Source organism: Bos grunniens, chromosome 5 (genome assembly GCF_055505025.1).
Source record: "Bos grunniens cultivar Pamir isolate PY7600 chromosome 5, Bosgru_T2T1.0, whole genome shotgun sequence".
Lineage (NCBI taxonomy): Eukaryota > Metazoa > Chordata > Mammalia > Artiodactyla > Bovidae > Bos > Bos grunniens.
Genome location: NC_141169.1, coordinates 82,438,939 through 82,459,212, shown reverse-complemented (window position 1 = coordinate 82,459,212; position 20,274 = coordinate 82,438,939). Strand labels below are relative to the sequence as shown.

General features: G+C 36.3%; 1 protein-coding gene across 33 annotated transcripts in view; it reads left to right on the top strand.

Moving 5' to 3' along the window:
- The window catches only part of CCDC91 (coiled-coil domain containing 91), a 397,753-nt gene that overhangs the window by 143,902 nt on the left and 233,577 nt on the right, over positions 1-20,274 (top strand). For 28 of the 33 annotated variants that reach the window (XR_015164151.1, XR_015164147.1, XR_015164148.1 and 25 more), the window contains 3 exons: positions 851-1,011; positions 2,224-2,427; positions 5,096-5,200. The exons of 1 other annotated variant lie outside the window; for it this stretch is intronic. Coding sequence is in view for 26 of the 32 variants with exons in the window: in XM_086401578.1 (XP_086257704.1) it covers positions 851-1,011; positions 2,224-2,427; positions 5,096-5,200 (470 nt within the window). In the remaining 6 variants the exon portion in view is untranslated. Of the gene's footprint in view, positions 1-850; positions 1,012-2,223; positions 2,428-5,095; positions 5,201-5,844; positions 5,958-20,274 lie in introns of those variants that run through there. 4 more of the 33 variants (XR_015164150.1, XM_086401574.1, XM_086401567.1 and 1 more) reach the window with 2 other exon arrangements.

The following is a 20,274-nucleotide window of genomic DNA, read 5'->3' as shown; positions in this document are numbered from 1 at the left end:
CAAAACAGATAAATGAATTACTCTTAAAAGTGATTTAATTTCTCTTCTTAAACATTAAAACACATATACAAATGTATTTGAATTCTGAGAAGGGACATTAGAAAATAATCTGTTTATTTTGCTGTCATCAATATTTTTGTCTCATTTCATGTTTGGAATTGGCTTTCCTTTTGTGACCTTTGTGCTTGAACTCTAATTACAATCTAATAATGTTTTGTTGTGAAACTAACTACAGAGTTGCATTTCACCGTTATTTGTCTGTGGAAACAAACAAAAATTGACCTTAATATGAAAAAAATCTTATGTTGTTGTAAAAGAAGAAATTAACCCAGAGACAGTAGATTAACTATTGTAATGTCATTCTTTTTCCCCTTAGCTCTGGTAATAACTAATTCATCTGATTTGCCTCTTGGGTCATAAAGTCACTGAATACGTGGATGCATGTCCTGCTCATTGCTGTCTTCTAGGTGCCTAGTGCCTGTGTCTGGCACTGGTAGGCATTCTAGTGCTTTTTGTAACTAACTGAATAGGTAAATAATAAAGTTAAATAATTTCTGAATTGCAAATGGACCCCTGTGGTAATGTATTAGTATGTAAACATTAAGATTCTATTAAATTGTTTTGTTTGCCTGGGTCTCACATGGAAATGTCATGTTAAATTTAGAAACACTAGTTTTAGATCTTAGATAACAATCCCTGAAAAGTAATCATAGAATCCTCATTTTCTATCCTTTGCTTTTACTTTCCTTGTCCTGTTTCCTTTCCTTCCCTCTACTCTCTTTCTTCTCCTTAATTGCTCTTTATTTTCCCTTTACTAATACGTTTTTTTGGTTTATTTGTTTTCCTTCAGTGTCTGGAGTCCATCTTTCTCCAGCTTCTCCTGAGATTGTATTGGACCATGACCACACTTCCCCTTCAGTTGGCTGCCTCTCTTCTGAGCCCGTCATTGCATCACCAGAGAATACACATGCAGATAACAGCATTGGCAGTCAGACTATTCCTAAAGCACAGGTAAAGACAAGCAAATTTTTATAGGAAGTTTTCCTACTTAAAAAATTGCATACTAATTTAATTAAAGTTTTCCTGATTTCCCTTTTTTTTCCCCTGTAGATACTCTTTGTGTCCAAATAGCTTTAGTTACTAAAATATGATTTGAATATCTTATTTATTAAAATAGACTTACTTTTGCATTGGACATCATGAATTTCAAAAAGGAAAATAATTACAAAAAACTTTTTCTTGGGGCTTCCCTTGTTGTCTAGTGGTTAAGAATCCACCTGCTGCTGCAGGGGATACTGGTTTGATCCCTAGTCTGGAAAGAGCCCACATGCCTCGGAGCAACTAAGCCCATGCGCCACAACTACCAAGTGCTCTGGAGATCAGGAGTCACAGCTTCTGATGCCTGCATCTCTAGAGCCATGCTCTGCAACAAGAGCAGCTACTGCAATAGGAAGCCCGCACATCACAACGGAAAGTAGCCCCATTCACGACAACTAGAGAAAGCCCACATGTAGCAATGAAGACCCAGTGCAGCCAAAAATAAAATAAAATAAATACATACATAAATTAATAAATCTTAAAAAAAAAAAAAATTTCTCTTTCAGGGGAACTTAAAATATGTTTTCAAGTATTAGAGTATTCATTTCAATTTTAGATTAAAAACAAAAATATAGCAGTCATAATGTTTATTCTTTCAACTACTTATTGATCCAGGCCTTGTGCTAGATGCTGGACTTAGTCCAGATTTCCAAAGTGCTATATACAATCTTGAGTCACCTGTTATCTTTACTAGAAAGTGATGATCAATTAAAGATTATTGATTAATTTCAAATTCTAATGTATAATATAATAGATAAGCAAATTCTGAATGTGTGTGTAAATTCAAGAACTTGTGAGTGTCAGAATTTTCTATACTTAATTATACACACTCAACATAAGAAAAAAGTTTTAAGTTTTTTAGTGCTTTGTTTGGAAAATAATAAAAACCTTAAACTTTTAAGTTTAGAGAAAATTTTCTTTCTTAGATCAGATTGTTGTAACAGTTTGAGGTCTTCTGTTCATTTACTTAAAGGGTGAAATAATTTCAGAACCTTTGCTACAGCTTAATTTCCCAATGTGGTTTCTAGTGCTCTTTGGGTGATTTCTTTCTTGGTACAGTGTAAACTTTCCTCTCTTGTGTGTGTATGTGTGTGTTTTTTTTTTTTTTTTTTTAATGTGGTTTAGATTCAGCAATCAACACACACTCATCTGGATATCTCACTTTTTCCATTGGGTTTAACTGATGAGAAAAGTAATGGAACAATTGCTCTTGTGGATGATTCTGAGGATCCTGGAGCCAATGTATCAAACATACAGCTTCAGCAGAAAATTTCAACTCTGGAGATGAAACTCAAAGTTTCTGAGGAAGAAAAACAAAGAATTAAAAAGGTATATTTACATTTACCTAAAAAATAAATGTTTGAATTACATATTCTGAAATACAATATAGTCCCAACCTCTGATTGCAAATTCATCAGTGGAAAAGCTGTTATGCACTTTGTGATATGCTTAAATCGGTTAGATGAGTCTATCATTTACAAAAGCCTTTGATAAGAAATTTCTAGCCATAAATATATACTTTTAAAGATATGAATGACTTTTACTAGATTTTTTTGTTTCCCTAATGAATGCTTTCCTTTGGGTTTCTTTATTTTGAAAGTACATAGTGTTGCAATTGTATGTGGATTAGAAGATTTGTACTATTCATTTGTCTTTAGAGAAGTCACGCATCATGCAATATTTGACAGAATACTTAGAAATACAGCTGTTCTAGTAAGTTATTTATGTGTGTTCTTATTTCTCTTTTCTACAAATGTCTCTATAAAAAGACTTGAGCAAGTTTATGGAAAGTATGTGTTGAGGTCAGTTCAGTTCAGAGGATCAGTCATGTCCGACTCTTTGCGACCTCATGGACTACAGCACGCCAGGCCTCTCTCTCCATTGCCAACTACCGGAGTTTACTTAAACTCAAGTCCATTGAGTTAGGGATGCCATCCAACCATCTCATCCTCTGTTGTCCCCTTTTCCTCCTGCCTTCAATCTTTCCCAGTATCAGAGTCTTTTCCAGTGAGTCAGTTCTTCACATCAGGTGGCCAAAGTATTGGAGTTTCAGCTTCAGTATCAGTCATTCCAATGAATATTCAGGGCTAATTTCCTTTAGGATTGACTGGTTGGATCTTCTTGCAGTCCAATGGACTCTCAAGAGTCTTCTCCAACACCACAGTTCAAAAGAATCAATTCTTTGCCACTCAGCTTTCTTTATACTCCAATTCTCACATCCATACATGACTACTGGAAAAACCGTAGCTTTAAATAGATGGCATTTGTTGGCAAAGCAATGTTTCTTCTTTTTAATATGCTGTTTTGGTTGGTCGTAACTTTTCTTCCAAGGAGCAAGCGTCTTTTAATTTTATGGTTGCAGTCACCATCAGTGGTGATTTTGGAGCCCCAAAAATAAAGTCTGTCACTATTCCCAAGGTTTCCCCATCTATTTCCCATGAAGTAGTGGGACCGGGTGCCATGATCTTAGTTTTCTGAATGTTGAGTTTTAAGCCAACTTTTTCACTCTCCTCTTCCACTTTCATCAAGAGGCTTTTTAGGTCCTCTTCACTTTCTGCCATAAGGGTGGTGTCATCTGCATATATGAGGTTATTGATAATTCTCCCGGCAATCTTGATTCCAGCTTGTGCTTCATCCAGCCCAGTGTTTTGCATGATGTACTCTGCATATAAATTAAATAAACAGGGTGACAATATACAGCCTTGACGTACTCCTTTTCCTATTTGGAACCAGTCCGCTGTTTCATGTCCAGTTCTTCCTGTTCCTTCCAGACCTGCATACAGGTTTCTCAAGATGCAGGTCAGGTGTTTTGGTATTCCTGTCTCTTTAAAGAATTTTCTAGAGTTTGTTGTGGTCCACACAGTCATAGCTTTGGCATAATCAAAAAAGCTGAAGTACATGTTTTTCTGGAACTCTCTTGCTCTTTCTATGATGATCTCTTGTTCCTCTGTCTTTTCTAAATCCAGCTTGAACATCTAGAAGTTCATGGTTCATGTACTATTGAAGCCTGGCTTGGAGAATTTTGATCATTACTTTACTAGTGTGTGAGATGAGTGCAATTGTGATTGTTTGGCATTGCTTTTCTTTGGGATTGGGATGAATACTGACTTTTTCCAGTCCTGTGGCCACTGCTGAGTTTCCGAATTTGCTGGCATATTGTGTGCAGCACTTTCACGGCATCATCTTTTAGGATTTGAAATTGCTCAACTGGAATTCTGTCACCTCTACTAGCTTTGTCCCTAGTGATGCTTCCTAAGGCCCACTTCACTTCCCATTCCAGAATGTCTGGCTCTAGATGAGTAATCACACCATCATCATTATTTGGGTCGTGAAGATCTTTTTTGTATAGTTCTTCTGTGTATTCTTGTCACCTCTTCTTAATATCTTCTTCTGTTAGGTCCATATCATTTCTGAATTTATTGTACCCATCTTTGCATGAAATGTTCCTTTGGTATCTTTTATTTTCTTGAAGAGATTTCTAGTGGTTCCCATTCTATTGTTTTCCTCTGTTTCTATGCATCAATTGCTGAGGAAGGCTTTCTTATCTCTCCTTGCTGTTCTTTGTAACTCTGCATTCAAATGGATAGATCTTTCCTTTTCGCCTTTGCCTTTAGCTTCTCTTCTTTTCACAGCTATTTGTAAGGCCTCCTCGACAACCATTTTGCCTTTTTGCTTTTCTTTTCCTTCGGGATGGTCTTGATTCCTGTCTTCTGTACAATATGTTGAAGTAGCATGTTGTTTATAGTTAGCTTAAATGCTTTTGTGTATTTATTTAGCATGAATACTTTTAGTATTATATCAAGGTTAGTGTTAATGTTAGTGTTTGGTATTGGTCTGGAAATGGGAGTTAAGCGTACATTTTATATTGTTGAAATTTAAAGACCATACTTCCTGTGGGTTCTTTCCTTTCCAAATATTTTCTATTGTGTCATTGAAAAATCAGAGTCTATTTTTTGCCATAAATATTATGCAATTTATGCTTGGTTTTTTCTTTTAGGATGTGGAATCATTGATGGAGAAACATAGTATCTTAGAAAAAGATTTCCTTAAAGAAAAAGAGCAAGAGGCCATTTCTTTTCAAGATAGATACAAAGAACTTCAGGTAAACAGTGAATTAAAAATTTAATATGTAGGCCTTTTGATGAAGCATGTCATATGTAATTTCAGAAAGTGCTCAATAAATGCTTTATGAGTGAGGGATCAGATAGTTGCTTAAATATGTAAAATACTGACTAATATTGATGAAATCAATGATAAATGCCCATTTTGAAAAGTAGATGTCTCTGAGAAGCTGTGAAGGTTAGTTGCTTGAGTTTCAATCTGGCCTAAAATATTCTGTTTCTGATGATTTTCTCAATTTGGAAATTGCACATTGCAGTTTTTCATATTGTGATTACATTTGAAAAGAACTGATATATTTAACCTTTTTCATAAATGTAATCAGTCTCCTCTTCTCCTCACATTTCCTTAACAAATTTGTTTCTTCTGCAGTCTTACTCGTCTCAGTAAATAGCAATTCTGTCTTTCCAGTTGCTAAAGCTGAAACCCAGATTTACTCCTTTTGTACTTACTCCAAGTCTGTTCCTTTAGCTATTGGCTCTACCTTCACAATATCCAGGTTTCGACTGTTTATCATTATGGTCACTGCTGCCAACCTATTCTAAGCCTCCCTTATTTCTTCCTTGGAATACTGAAGTATCTTCTGTTCTAACTTATCTTTCTGCTTCTGTCATTGCCCACTTACAGATCATTCTCTACATGGCAGCCACTGTGATCTGTTTAATAGTTAAAGCTGTTCATGTCATTTCTCTGCTTTGAAACCTTCGGTGGCTTCTCATCTCACCCAAACTAAAAGTCAAGTAAGTCCTTAAAACGGTTTGCAAGGCCCTTCATTTTCTTGCGTCCCTTCTCCCTTCTTTTCCCTGACTCTTTCTCCTCAATTGTTTTACTTTATCCCTCTGTCTAGAATACATGGTTTATTTTTTGATATCTGCATGGTTTACTTTTTGATATCATCCTGGTCTCCATGCCAGTCTCACCTTATCAAGGGAAACCTTTTAGACAGTCTGACATCCCCTACCAGCCTTCCCATATTCTCCTTTATTTTTCTCCACTGCACTTTTTACATCTGACAAACTGTGTATTTACTTGTTTATTTGCATAGATCATTTTAATAGTCTTCTAAGTGGTCTTCTAGCTTCTACCCTTGCTCTTCACTCCTAATGAGTCTTTGTTTCAGCAGGTGAAATAATGTTTTTAAAAATGTGAATCACTTCATAACCCAACCTCAATTATCATTCTCCTCCTTTCAGTGTAAGTCTTCTGACTTCTCTCCAACTCACTGCCAACAACCGCGCCCCCCCACACATACACCGCCCCAACTGACCCTTGCTGGCCTCACCTCAGCTGCTAACTTACACTGGGTTCCTAATGAGGTCCAGGTGAAAGTGTGAGTCTGTGTTACTGAGAGCATTCCCTGCCTGTTGGGGTGGTGAATGGAGGGAAACAATTTGTGATTTTTCACATTGTCTCTGACTGGAATGCTCTTCCTTTCAGATATCTGCATGGTTTTGTTTTAAAAAGGGCAAAACTTGAAAATAAGGAAAAGCATTAGCAGTGTGTTCTTTCAGTGCCCTAGGAGGACATTACTTACTCGACCTACTCACAGATTATTTAGGAGAAATGTAGCAGTGCTATTAAACAGTGCTCACTGTTTACTGTTGATTAAAAGTCTCAGTTGTATTGACATTACATGTCAATTTGTTTTTGACAGAAAAGATACAAACAATCCTGGTCTGTTAGAATTTCAAAAAATACTGTTGATATTACCTTATAGGATATTCATCATTTTTGTTTCTAACTAGCACTCTTGCTTAGTCTAATACTCTGTTATTTAAATTTTCTATCCATGTGTGCTAAGTTGCTTCAGTTGTCTGACTCTTTTTGACACAATGGACTGTAGCCTGCTAGGCTCCCCTATCCATGGGATTCTCCAGGTAAGAATATTGGAGTGGGTTGCCATCCCCTCCTCCAGGGGATCTTCCCACCCAGGCATCGAACCTGTGTCTCTTACGTCTCCTGTGTTGACAGGCAGGTTCTTTACCACTAGCACTGCCTGGGATGCCCTTTTTATAGGTGTGCCAATTGAAATGCTCTTTGCAATGGTCTTAACATCTGATTCATTCTGTTAACATAAATGATCATTAATAAAGAGTAGATTAAGTCTGTGATGTATTTCCTTTATATTTATGTGAATCACATTTCAACTGTTTGAAAATTGTACTCTTTAACAACTCTCATGAACCCTTGCTGCCTTTAGAAACTTGCTCAAATGCTACCTTCTTCTGGTAGCTTTCTTTGACTATTCTGTAGAAAATAAGAACCTGTGTACATGGTCAGCGTTTCCTATCCCCATTTCTTTGCTTTTTTTTCCCCCTCTTGTCATAAAACCTGTTATTTCATTTTGATTTGTTTATTTTTTGTTTTCCCCCACCAGAGTGTAAGCTCCATGAGATTAGGAACTTTCCTTTCCAATGCCTGGAGCAATACTGGCTTATAATATGGCTCAGTCAATACTCTTGAATGCAAGAATTCATTAATATAATGCACCCTGCTCCCCAAGGGCTAATTTCAGTGTGTATGTCCACATTTATAGTCACATACTTAGAATTATAGTGCTTATAAGTAGGTTCAGTACTGAATACTGAATACTTTGTGTTTTCTTTTCTCTACATTGAGTGACTTATTCTGGGCCTGCTAGTGGGACAGATACCTTTGAAATTCAGTTTCTCAGTCTGTTAATGGGAACAATAACGTACCTGAGAGACCAACACCTGACATCATAACGCTTTGAGCTTTCCATAGTGAAGGCCAATAGTGACAACATAATTGCTGAAGTACTGCTTTTACTGTCAGTAGTGACAGTCTAAGAGTAACAACTTCAGTTTTCAAAATGGATATTCAGTATTAAAAGTTTTCAAAACTAATATTCAATATTAAAACTAATATTCAATATTAAAAATACTTTCCTTTTACTAGAAACAATACTTCCCAAGAAAACATTTTTTAGGTGATTTTCATTCAGTACCAAAAAGGACCTCTCTCCTTTTCTCACTATGTGTAAAAAAGAGTAAACTAACTTAGGGAGTATTTTATCACCTTGGCTAAATAAGTGATAGAAAAGTGTACTAGGAAGTCTAATAGTCAAATTGAACTCAAAGACAGGTATTCTGTTTAGTTTCTATATCACTACTGGGCTTATCATTTTGGTCTTTGCTCATAGAGCTGGAGAAGGGATCATGTTTTTTTCCAAGAGGTTTGACTCTCATAGGGTGTTTACTTACCCACTCCAGTGTTCTTGCCTGGAGAATCCCAGGGACGGGGGAGCCTGGTGGGCTGCTGTCTATGGGGTCACACAGAGTTGAACACGACTGAAGTGACTTAGCAGCAGTAGCAGCAGCAGGGCGTTTACTATCTAGAAGTTACCTGTTCTGCTAGGTTGCCCCTTTCATGAACCTTTGGGTAGAGAAGGAGAGCTTTTCTTTGGGCTTGTTTAGTTTGTGCTCATTGGCACGTCCTCATTGCTGGTCATTCCATTATCCAGTTTGGAATTTATGAGGGAGACTAAAAGCAAACTTAAAAAATTTGATACTGTGTCATTCCTGAGTCCTCAGATTCCCAGGTGGTCTGTTTTCTCGTCTCCCTCTGTAGTCTTCTTAGAGTTGTTTTAAAGATAATGTCCCAGCCTTTCAGCTGTACTTACTGAGAAATCTAGGGAGAGGTGCATCTACCTCATCTTAGTCTAGAAGTGAAATAAGAAGGAATGTTTTAAAGTTTAAATATTATGTGTTGTAGCTACTACAGGAAATCAATTCCACCTTAAAATACATTAATTTAAAGTAAGTATTTTGAGTAAATTTTTTTTAACGAAATTAGTGTTAAGTAATCAACTCATAGTCATTGTAGATAGAGGAGGGGCAAATAAAAATATGTGTAGCTCAATTTGTGAGATAATTCATAAATCTCTATATCTGTATTATACTTATAAGTTTATGCATAAATAGGTTATGTGTTAGACTTTTTGGAAGTATATTTTTAATAAATATTTTTAAATTAATTGTACCTGATTATTAAGAATTGAGAAAATCTTGGGCTTTACTCTTTAACCTACTTTGTGTAATTCATTTTTTTCTGGGAATATAGCCCTTTTAAAAAACTGGTACAAAGTTTGTTCTGTCTAGTACTTTTTAAGAAATAGAAGATGTGATTAAATTTGTGAATATCAAAGGAGAATACTGTATGCTAAATATAAGTAAGATGAAATTTTAGCAAAAGTGAGTTTTGGAATCATGAATATAAAGTTTTTTGCTTGAATTTTTGGCCTGTCAGTCATCTCTCAGATATTTGAAAGTTAATGTATTTATTGTGTATTTTCTTCGGACTATGGTAATCCATATAATTTTTATATTAAGCCATATATTACATACAAGTTTTCTAAATGTGTGTGGAGCTCAATGAAATAGAAAACATTTTCTTTTCTGCTATTTTTGATGATAGGGATAATATATTGGTGCTTGCTTCTCTGGACATCCTAAATGAAGCAAAATATCCAGGAGTACACAAAGATAACCTGGCAAGAGTGGATTAAATTGACTGAAAAGTTTATGTGTGGAGGTGTACAATACAGAAAAAGAAAAAAAAAAATTCACACCTTCTCATCACCATGAAAAATCTAGGTATTTTCAAGTGATCTGAAAATGTAGTACTTCAATTTTCAATCTTGTAAAGAAATCTGCCTCCACTTAGACTAGTGTTGGTGAGCCTTTGTCATGATTTTAATCTAACCAGAGATGGAATAATTAATAAGTGGAATGTTTGTAAGACCCTTAAACTTTGGGGGAAAAAAAAAGAAACGCAAAACAAAAACATTAACTGTTACAGAGAATTCTGCCAGTGTTGATTTTTGTGACATGGTCTGATTGCTAGGCTAGCTGGAGGGGTGTGAATGTGCCGATAACAGAAGGAAATAACAAAGAACATGAAGCCTGCAGTACAATGGGGGTGTGCACTACCTCTCCTTTCCTGTTCTGTCCAGGGTGTGTAGCCCAAGCAGAGGAAGAAAAGTGAGTCATGCTGCGTTTGAGGTAGCTATTTAAAGGACTTTTCATGAAACATGAATAGAGAACTTATCTTAGTATAATTTGGATTCCAGTGTCTTCTGTTTTCTTTCTTTGACTCTCATAGCAAGTACATCACACCTGTGACAGGCAGTGAGGAAATTTAGAAGTTTATCAAACTGTGTGTCTCATAGTGTGACCACATTTTAACAGGTTTAACTAATAGATCTTAGCTGATTGTTAAATTATTTCTGATAGTTGTCAGTATTGGTACCTATGGCTAGATTGGGGAATTTTCTATACAAACTCTTTAAAGATTGAGTCTGTTCCTCCAAATGCTATTCCCCATTGATGTTGCTTAGTTATATAGTATGTTGAGTATTCTGTTTGAGAATTTAATTTAAAAAAATATTGTGAAAATCCAGTGTTTCAGAGGACTTTCAGTTGATCTCATAAATGGGTTTTTACCTGTGTTCTGTTGCTGATTTCAAAGGTTACATTACTTCAATAAGAATAGATATTATTCTTAGTATTTTTGTATAGTTTTAAACTGAATACTAGTCAGCTGTTGGGAAGTTGGGTGCTTAGCCAGAGACCACTGTAATATTATTAGTTATGCTTTATGGCATTAAAGCAATGGCTTTGATATCCTTGAGCATTTAACTTGATAACTTGTGAGGAATTAATCAGTTCTGCATAAGTAAACCAAAATGTAGTTGATGGTAGAAATAGCAAGAGAAGTAGAATTGAAAATAGAGCCTAGAGACGTCACTGAAATTTATGAGTTGCTTCTTTTGGTTTAGCAGGGAGAGTGGTTTCTTGAGATGAAATCTGCTTTAGGTGAAAATGCTGTGAAAGTGGTCAAATGACAACCAGGGTTTAGAATATTATGTAAGTTTAGGTGGTAAACGGCAGGGTTTGGAAGGATTGACTCTAGTTTTGGAAAAGTTCTACTGTGGGTCCAATATATCAAGCAGCATTGCATGCTACCGAGAGTGTTTGTGAAAGGAAGAGTCAGTCGTTGTGGCCAACTTCATTGCTAGCCTTATTTCAAGAAATTGCCATACTACCACAGCCATCAGCAACCACCATCTTGATCAGTCAGAAGCCATCAACACTGAGGCAAAACCCTCCACCAGCAAAATGAGTAGAATTCACTGAAGACTCAAATGATGACTGGTATTTTTTAGCAGTAAAGTATTTTTTGACTAAGGTCACTACATTGTTTTTTTACACATAATGCTATTTGCACACTTAATAGATGAAAGCATGCTGTAAACATAACTTTTATGTCACACTTGCCAAAATATTTGTGTGACTTGCTTCATTTCAGTATCACTTATTGTGGTGGTTTGGAATCAACCCACAATATCTGTGAGGCATGTCTATATACAGATGGTAGTGTACTAAATAAATACACTTTTATTTGAGGAAATATTCTCCTTTTCCTTTTTTAAGGATATTTCTTGGATGCCCATGCATAGTGGCTCATTAAGAGATTCCTTATTATTTTCATTTCATGGGTATCTGAATATATTATTCTGTTTTCTTTTATTATAAAGTATTGCTTCTTTTCAGTCTATTCTTTCAATTTCTTACTTTTTAAAGTCAAATAATTTTACTATAATATGTCTTGGTATTGGTCATTTTGGGTTGATTTTCCTAGATTTCCAGTGTGTCCTTTAATATACATATATAGTTTCAATTCCTCTCTCTAAATGTCAAGTAGTTTTTATTAATTATAAACTTAATACCTGTATTATCTTCTGTGTGTTTTATTCATTCTGGTGACTAATTGTGTGTGTATTGGTTACTCTTTGTCTTCCTTATTGCCCTTTATTCTTGAATGCTTTTCATCTCTTTTTTCATTTACTTTTGACGTAAAATGTGTTTCCTCTTATTCTCTTAAGGTGTTAAGAAAATAAATGTTCTTAAATGTGTTCTTAAATGTGTTCTCTTAAGGTATTATCCATTCATCTCATTTCATATTATGTTCTTTTTAATTTAGTCATCATTTCTGAATTAATTTATTCTGTTACAATTTTTAAAAATTTCTTACATCATTCCTGAATTTTTCTAATAATAATTCATATTATTCTATAATCTACTTTATTACTTTCATAATATCTTTTAACTTACCTTGATGTACAAGGATAGAATTTAAAATTTCTTTTTGAAATATATATTTCTGCTGTGCCTTTATATTCTGTAGGGCTGTCATGCTGTTCCATAAATATATAAATAAAACATTGTCTAGCATTTGACTTAATAATTTTGTTATTTTGTTTTTATGCAAAATTAGTTTTCTTGATCTTTTTAACTGGAGGAGTGATTTAAGGCTTTTTTTACCCTCGTGATTGTATAGTGCTCTTGTATTTTTGTCAGATTAAAAGGATGTGGCAAAATTTGTAGATTTTTCTGATGCTGTTCCTTTCTTTCACTTTGACTTGATATTCTTTTCCTTCCTTTTTCTTTTTGTTGTTGTTGTCTCTGACTTGGTCTGTGTGGATTCCGTTCTTAGCTCTTTCTGCTGAATATGGGGCTGGCTTTCTCTTGACGTAGAGTTTACTGGATCTGGTTTATCCAGACCATTAACACTAGGGACACTCATACTTACGGGAATGGTAGGCCCCTCCGTCTTACCTGCTGTCCTCACACTGGCCTGCTGACCTCTCTGGTGAGTTGTTGTTGTTGTTCACTCCCTCAGTTGTGTCCAACTCTTTGCAACCCGTGGACTGTAGCATGCCAGGCTTCCCTGTCCTTCACCATCACCCAGAGCTTGCTGAGAGTCATGTCCATCTAGTCGGTCATGCCATCCAACCATCTCATCCTCTGTCATCCCCTTCTCCTCCCGCTTTCAATCTTTTCCAGCATCAGGGTTTTTTCTAAGGAATCAGTTCTTTGCATCACGTGGCCGAAGTATTGCAGTTTCAGCTTCAGCATCAGTCCTTCCAATGCATATTTGGGATTGATGTCCTTTGGGATTCACTGGTTTGATGTTGCAGTCCAATGAACTCTCAAGAGTCTTCTCCAACACCGTAGTTCAAAAGCATCAATCCTTTGGTGCTCAGCCTTCTTTATGATCCAGATTCCATATATTAGCTATTTTGGAGTTCTCATGTTTCATGTGGCTAAAAAACATCTTTTGTTTATTTTTATATACTATTGCTTGGTCCTTGTAGGTGTCTGTGAGAATTATTGAAATAAAAAAGAAATGTCAAGAGAATAAAGAAAAACTACTTGGGAAGACTACTACTTTATACGTTGTTTCATCTTCAGTTTTATAGAAAGTCAATTATATTACATTTTCCTGATAGTTACTGAATTTCATGTGCTTCATTCCATTTTTTAAAAATTTTTTTTAATTAAAAAAATTTTTTTTAATTTTATTTTTTAACTTTACAACATTGTATTGGTTTTGCCATATATCAAAATGAATCCACCACAGGTATACATGTGTTCCCCATCCTGAACCCTCCTCCTTCTTCCCTCCCCATACCATCCCTCTGGGTCGTCCCAGTGCACCAGCCCCAAGCATCCAATATCGTGCATCGAACCTGGACTGGCAACTCATTTCATATATGATATTATACATGTTTCAGTGCCATTCTCCCAAATCATCCCACCCTCTCGCTCTCCCACAGAGTCCAAAAGACTGTTCTATATATACATCAGTGTCTCTTTTGCTGTCTCGTATACAGGGTTATTGTTACCATCTTTCTACAAGTATATCTAAATGGCTACTACTCATTTGATTTTTTGTCCTGTAAATTATAACTTGTGTTTCTACCTTTTTACCTGTATCTTTAGAATCCAGATCACTAAGATCATGATTGGTGTTCCTAACAAGGATGTTGTTAAGTCACCTCCCACTCCTGCAAAGTGTTAAGTATCTTGAGAATAAACACAGATCAGATCAGATCAGATCAGTCGCTCAGTCGTGTCCGACTCTTTGCGACCCCATGAATCGCAGCACGCCAGGCCTCCCTGTCCATCACCAACTCCCGGAGTTCACTCAGACTCACGTCCATCAAGTCAGTGATGCCATCCAGCCATCTCATCCTCTGTCGTCCCCTTCTCCTCCTGCCCCCAATCCCTCCCAGCATCAGAGTCTTTTCCAGTGAGTCAACTCTTCGCATGAGGTGGCCAAAGTACTGGAGTTTCAGCTTTAGCATCATTCCTTCCAAAGAAATCCCAGGGCTAATCTTCAGAATGGACTGGTTGGATCTCCTTGCAGTCCAAGGGACTCTCCAACACCACAGTTCTTCTCCAACACCACAGTTCAAAAGCATCAGTTCTTCAGCACTCAGCCTTCCTTACAGTCCAACTCTCACATCCATACATGACCACAGAAAAAACCATAGCCTTGACTAGACGAATCTTTGTTGGCAAAGTAATGTCTCTGCTTTTGAATATGCTGTCTAGGTTGGTCATAGCTTTCCTTCCAAGGAGTAAGCGTCTTTTAATTTCATGGCTGCAGTCACCATCTGCAGTGATTTTGGAGCCCAGAAAAATAAAGTCTGACACTGTTTCCACTGTTTCCCCATCTATTTGCCATGAAGTGGTGGGACCGGATGCCATGATCTTCGTTTTCTGAATGTTGAGCTTTAAGCCAACTTTTTCACTCTCCGCTTTCACTTTCATCAAGAGGCTTTTTAGTTCCTCTTCACTTTCTGCCATAAGGGTGGTGTCATCTGCATATCTGAGGTTATTGAGATTTCTCCTGGCAGTCTTGATTCCAGCTTGTGTTTCTTCCAGTCCAGCGTTTCTCCTGATGTTCTCTGCATATAAGTTAAATAAACAGGGTGACAATATACAGCCTTGACGTACTCCTTTTCCTGTTTGGAACCAGTCTGTTGTTCCATGTCCAGTTCTAACTGTTGCTTCCTGACCTGCATCCAAATTTCTCAAGAGGCAGATCAGGTGGTCTGGTATTCCCATCTCTTTCAGAATTTTCCACAGTTTATTGTGATGCACACAGTCAAAGGCTTTGGCATAGTCAATAAAGCAGAAATAGATGTTTTTCTGAAACTTTCTTGCTTTCTCCATGATCCAGTGGATGTTGGCAATTTGATCTCTGGTTCCTCTGCCTTTTCTAAAACCAGCTTGAACATCAGGAAGTTCACACTTCACATATTGCTGAAGCCTTGCTTGGAGAATTTTGAGCATTACTTTACTAGTGTGTGAGATGAGTGCAATTGTGCGGTAGTTTGAGCATTCTTTGGCATTGCCTTTCTTTGGGATTGGAATGAAAACTGACCTTTTCCAGTCCTGTGGCCGCTGCTGAGTTTTCCAAATTTGCTGGCATATTGAGTGAAGCATCATCTTTCAGGATTTGGAATAATACTATTTCTTCTCATTCATTATTCCCTAACTTAGGTGTTAACCTTTCCCTAACTTAGGAGTTAGCAACTTTTTCTTTTAAATAAGGATCATTTTTTAGCACATACAAATGATATACTTTTTCAAAATGAAAACAATAAACTCTTAAAAAAAGACTAGATTTTTCAAAAGAGTTTAAACAATAACAAAATTATAAATACTTTAGGAAAGCACCCTTCCCCCTTTTATCATCCAAATATTCAGTTTTTAGAAAAGCAAAAATAATATTTTTAGTTCTGCTGCTGCTGCTAAGTCACTTCAGTTGTGTCCGACTCTGTGCCACCCCATAGACGGCAGCCCACCAGGCTCCCCCATCCCTGGGATTCTCCAGGCAAGAACACTGGAGTGGGTTGTCATTTTCTTCTCCAGTGCATGAAAGTGAAAAGTGAAAGTGAAGTCGCTCAGTCGTGTCCGACTCTTAGCGACCCCGTGGACTGCAGCCTACCAGGCTCCTCTGTCCATAGGATTTTCCAGGCAAGAGTACTACCAATGGTAAAAATGTATAATTGACCAGATAGATTGTTAGTAAATAGCAGTAATGAGAAAATTGACCTTTTAATTTCATAGAGTTCCAAGATTGGAAACATTTTTGAGAACTGACATTATAGGTATACATTTTTGAAATTTTATACCGGTTAATATTTAAAGGTATCATGTGAATTTTCTCCTTCCTATTGTAATAATTTTGAAAATCAAGTTGTCCCTTTATCAAAACTTAATTGTGTAATTTTGAATTCATTAGAGGAATACCATCTTCAATTCTATAGACTAATTGACCATTGTGAAAATGTTTTTTCTGACTTACACAACAATAGAAATTTAAAATGTTTGCTACCACTTCACAAATCTGAGATAACATAGATTACATAGATTATTTAAGATAACATAGACAGAGCATGAATTTGATAATAGATTTTGAGGGGACAGAAAAAGTAACATTTCCTAACTTCAGAACTCAGAAAATAAAGATTTTTTAAACCATAATTCAAAAAGACATATGGACCCCAGTATTCATTACAGCAGTATTTACAGTAGCTATTTACAGGACATGGAAGCACTGTTACAGGACATAAAGGCAACGTAGATGTCCATTAGTAGATGAATAGATAAAGAAGCTGTGGTGTATCTGTGCAATGGACTATTACTCAGCCATAATAAAGAATGAATTTGAGTCAGTTGTAGTGAAGTGGATGAACCTAGAGCCTATTAAAAAGAGTCAAGTAAGAAAGAAAAACGAATATTGTATATTACTGCATATATATGGAATCTAGAGAAATAGAACTAATGAACCTCCTTTCAGGGAAGGAATGGGGACACAGACGTAGAGAATGGACTTGTGAACAGAGTGGGGGAAGGAGAGGGTGTACAAATTAAGAAAGTAATATTTATGTATATACACTATCATGTGTGAAATAGATGGCTGGTGGGAGGTTGCTATATAGGCAAGGAGCCCAGCCTGGTGTTCTGTGACAACCTAGAAGGGAAGGATGATAGCAGGGAGGGAGGCTCCGGCAGGGAGGGCATATATGTGTAATTAAGGCTGATTCTTGCTATTGTAAGGTGGAGGTTGGTACAGCATTGTAAAGCAGTTATCCTTCAATTAAAAGGGAAATTAAAAACTAATTTTAAGACAAAGTTTTTTAACCTGCTTTTAATTTAAAACTAGTTATCTCAGTTTTAATGAATTGCCTTCATTAAAGAGAAGATTTTCTGCAAAAAGTTTTTAATACCAAAAACTGGATTAAGAATCTACCATAAATTTAATTACTTATATTCTCATAGTATGATTCTGTGTAAAATTTTAGCAGAAAGTGTATATTACTTTTATATGTTTATTTGGTCTTAGAAGTTTTGCTTATTTTTAATTGAGTGATTCAAGGCTGGATGCTAATTTCATAGTCATGATTTATTTTCAAGTTAGATAGTACATGACCCCTTGTGAGCTATACTAATGCCAGGGTTTATATTAACACATGTCAGAGATGGTATAGAATCATCATTATCATTCTTATTCTGTGACACTGAATTTTTTTTTTTTTTTTTTTGAGCAAGCAGTAGGAACTTTATTTGGAAAGTCAGCAAATGGAGAAGATGATTGGATAGTATCCCAAAAAATCATCTACCCTGAGTTAGGATTCACGCTTTTTTAATACTGAAAGGGGTGAGGTGTGGTTGATTGCTGCAGACTTCTTAGTGCCTGAATCTTTTGTTCTTGCAGCTGTCTACATAGGCAGGTCACCATATTCATGTAAACCTCCAACAGACAGGGACTTCCCAGCTGACAACAGTGTTAAAGCATCCATCTGCCAATGCAGAAGATGCAAGAGACTTGGGTTCAATCTGTGGGTTGGAATGATACCCTGAAGGAAACAGCAACCCACTCCAGTATTCTTGCCTAGAAAATTCCATGGACAGGGGAGCCTGGTGGGCTACAGTCCATGGGGTCACAAAGAGTCAGACACAACCCAGCATAGCACAGCCTAACAGCCAGCAAGAGAAATGTTATTTTCTATTATGCAGCGTTTTATCTCTGTGAATGGAAAACTGTTATAACTCTAAAGGTTACAGCCTTCGGAAAGGGCTATCCAGTAACTTATCTCAGGCTATAGGCAGCATTCTTAACTTGTAGCAAAAGCAATAGAATACAAAGGTTAAAGTAAAAGATTCAATATGGAGTCACATTTGTTCTTCTCTTTTACAGAGTGTCCACAATTTCGTTTGTTCATTCATCACACCTAGAAATGTTTCCTGGAAACGACCTATCACCTTTCACATAAGTACTTCAATATGTATCTCTAACACATAAACACTTCATAAAATGAGCACTAACTCTTTAAGATCCCCTACACTCAGCCCAGGTTTGATTGCTCCTTACTGTCTAAACAGTGTTACTTTCTCCAGTGAGATAAATCCTCCCATTTTGACTCTATCTTGGAAAAAACATGGGGCTCCTCTCTCCGCTAGATGCCAATTATAAGACTAACATTCTGCTCTCTCCCTTTTTTTATGATATTGAATTAGATCTTTAACTTGTCTTATAAATTTAAATAACTTAAAATTTTCATTTCAGGATCACATAAATTGGTAAAATATAATTTAAATGTTTATTTACAGTAATCCTATTTACAATTAGGATGTTTATAAGTACCTTTGTCACTTTAAGAGTTCATGGTTTACCTTCTTTATGAGATTGTTAATCACCCAAGGAAAATTCTTAGAGTGCAGGTGGATTTTTTTGTACCCAGTGTTTTTGAGCAGTGCTTAGTGGTAGATTTCTGTGTGTATGTGTAATGGTATTGCCAAAAAGTAGGAAAACATGGACTTACAATGTGGCCAAGCCTTATTCTCATCCAGTGGTGAGGCAAACCTGTTATTTTTGAATACTCTAGTTTACAATCTCAAGGGATATATTTACTGTATTTTCCTACTTATCTGAGGTCACAGTCTGACCTCAACCATTCTAGAACAAAGCCACAGACCTCACCAGTAAATGAAGAGAATGGTTTGAGCAAATTCTTTAAAAATCCATGTACTTTATTTGGTAGGTAAGTCATGGAGTCTTTTTCTGTCTCAACCAGATGGTGGACTACAAAGTAATGGAGAAAAGATGTTTATACTCACAGCAGCCAAAAATGAATGTTGAAGTAGAAAACACACCCAAAGCTTGAAAAATCTGAGAAATTTTGAGGCAGGGTGAGGTGGCTTCCAGGGTCTATATGTTTTCTCTATATTTTTTTGATGGACTTAAAATTTTAGACTTTACTCAGGTAAAAACATTTAGGAAAGTGGTATCGTAAGGCACATTTACTACATATCAATAGATTTGATTTCAAGTGTACTATATCCTTTTCTCTTTGAATGTTTACTTGCTTTACATATTGTTTCTGAATATTGTGATTCTGAAGGGAAGAGTCAGGAATTTACTATTTAAAACCTTTTCACAGTACAGAGAATCGTGGCCAAAATTTGTTAGCTTTGGAAGGATACTTATGTAGAATAAATGCTTTCTGAGAATTTTGTGATTGGCTTAACTAGGTCATTGTTACTTCATGATTTACCTCTTAACTAAAAGGCCGTGTCTTGAAATAACCTTCTTCAGATACATCTGGCTAAAGTAGTTTCTGCTCCCTCTAACCTCACTCTTGCTGTGTTTTCCTCAGAGTACTTAGAAGAATGTTGCTTATGTATGTATTGTTTGACTGTTCCTCCCTTTTCTCAGAATATGAGTTCCAGGAAGGTGAGGCATTTTCTGTCCTTTTTAATCATTGTATTATCAACTCCCAAAATAGTGCTTGACACATAAAAAAATGTATGTTGGTTGGTTGGTTGACTGAAATTGTTAATAGCTTATGAAGTTCTCTGAATTTAGTGTCTCTCCCTACTTCCCCCTTGCTCAAATTCATATGCTGAAGCCCTAACCCCCATTGTGATCCTATCTAGAGATGGTGCCTTTGGGAGATCCTTACATTTCAGTAAGGTCAGAAGGAAAGGAAAGGATGAGTGCTCTTTTAAGAGAAACCAGAGATCTTGGTCACTCTCTCCCCCTAGGGATGTGAAGGCACAGCTTGAAGGTAGCTTTCTCTAAGCTATAAGCTAGAAAGAAAGTCCTCTCTAGAAATCATTCATCCTAAGTTTCTTCAGTCATGTCTGACTTTTTGAGACCCATGGACTGTAGCCC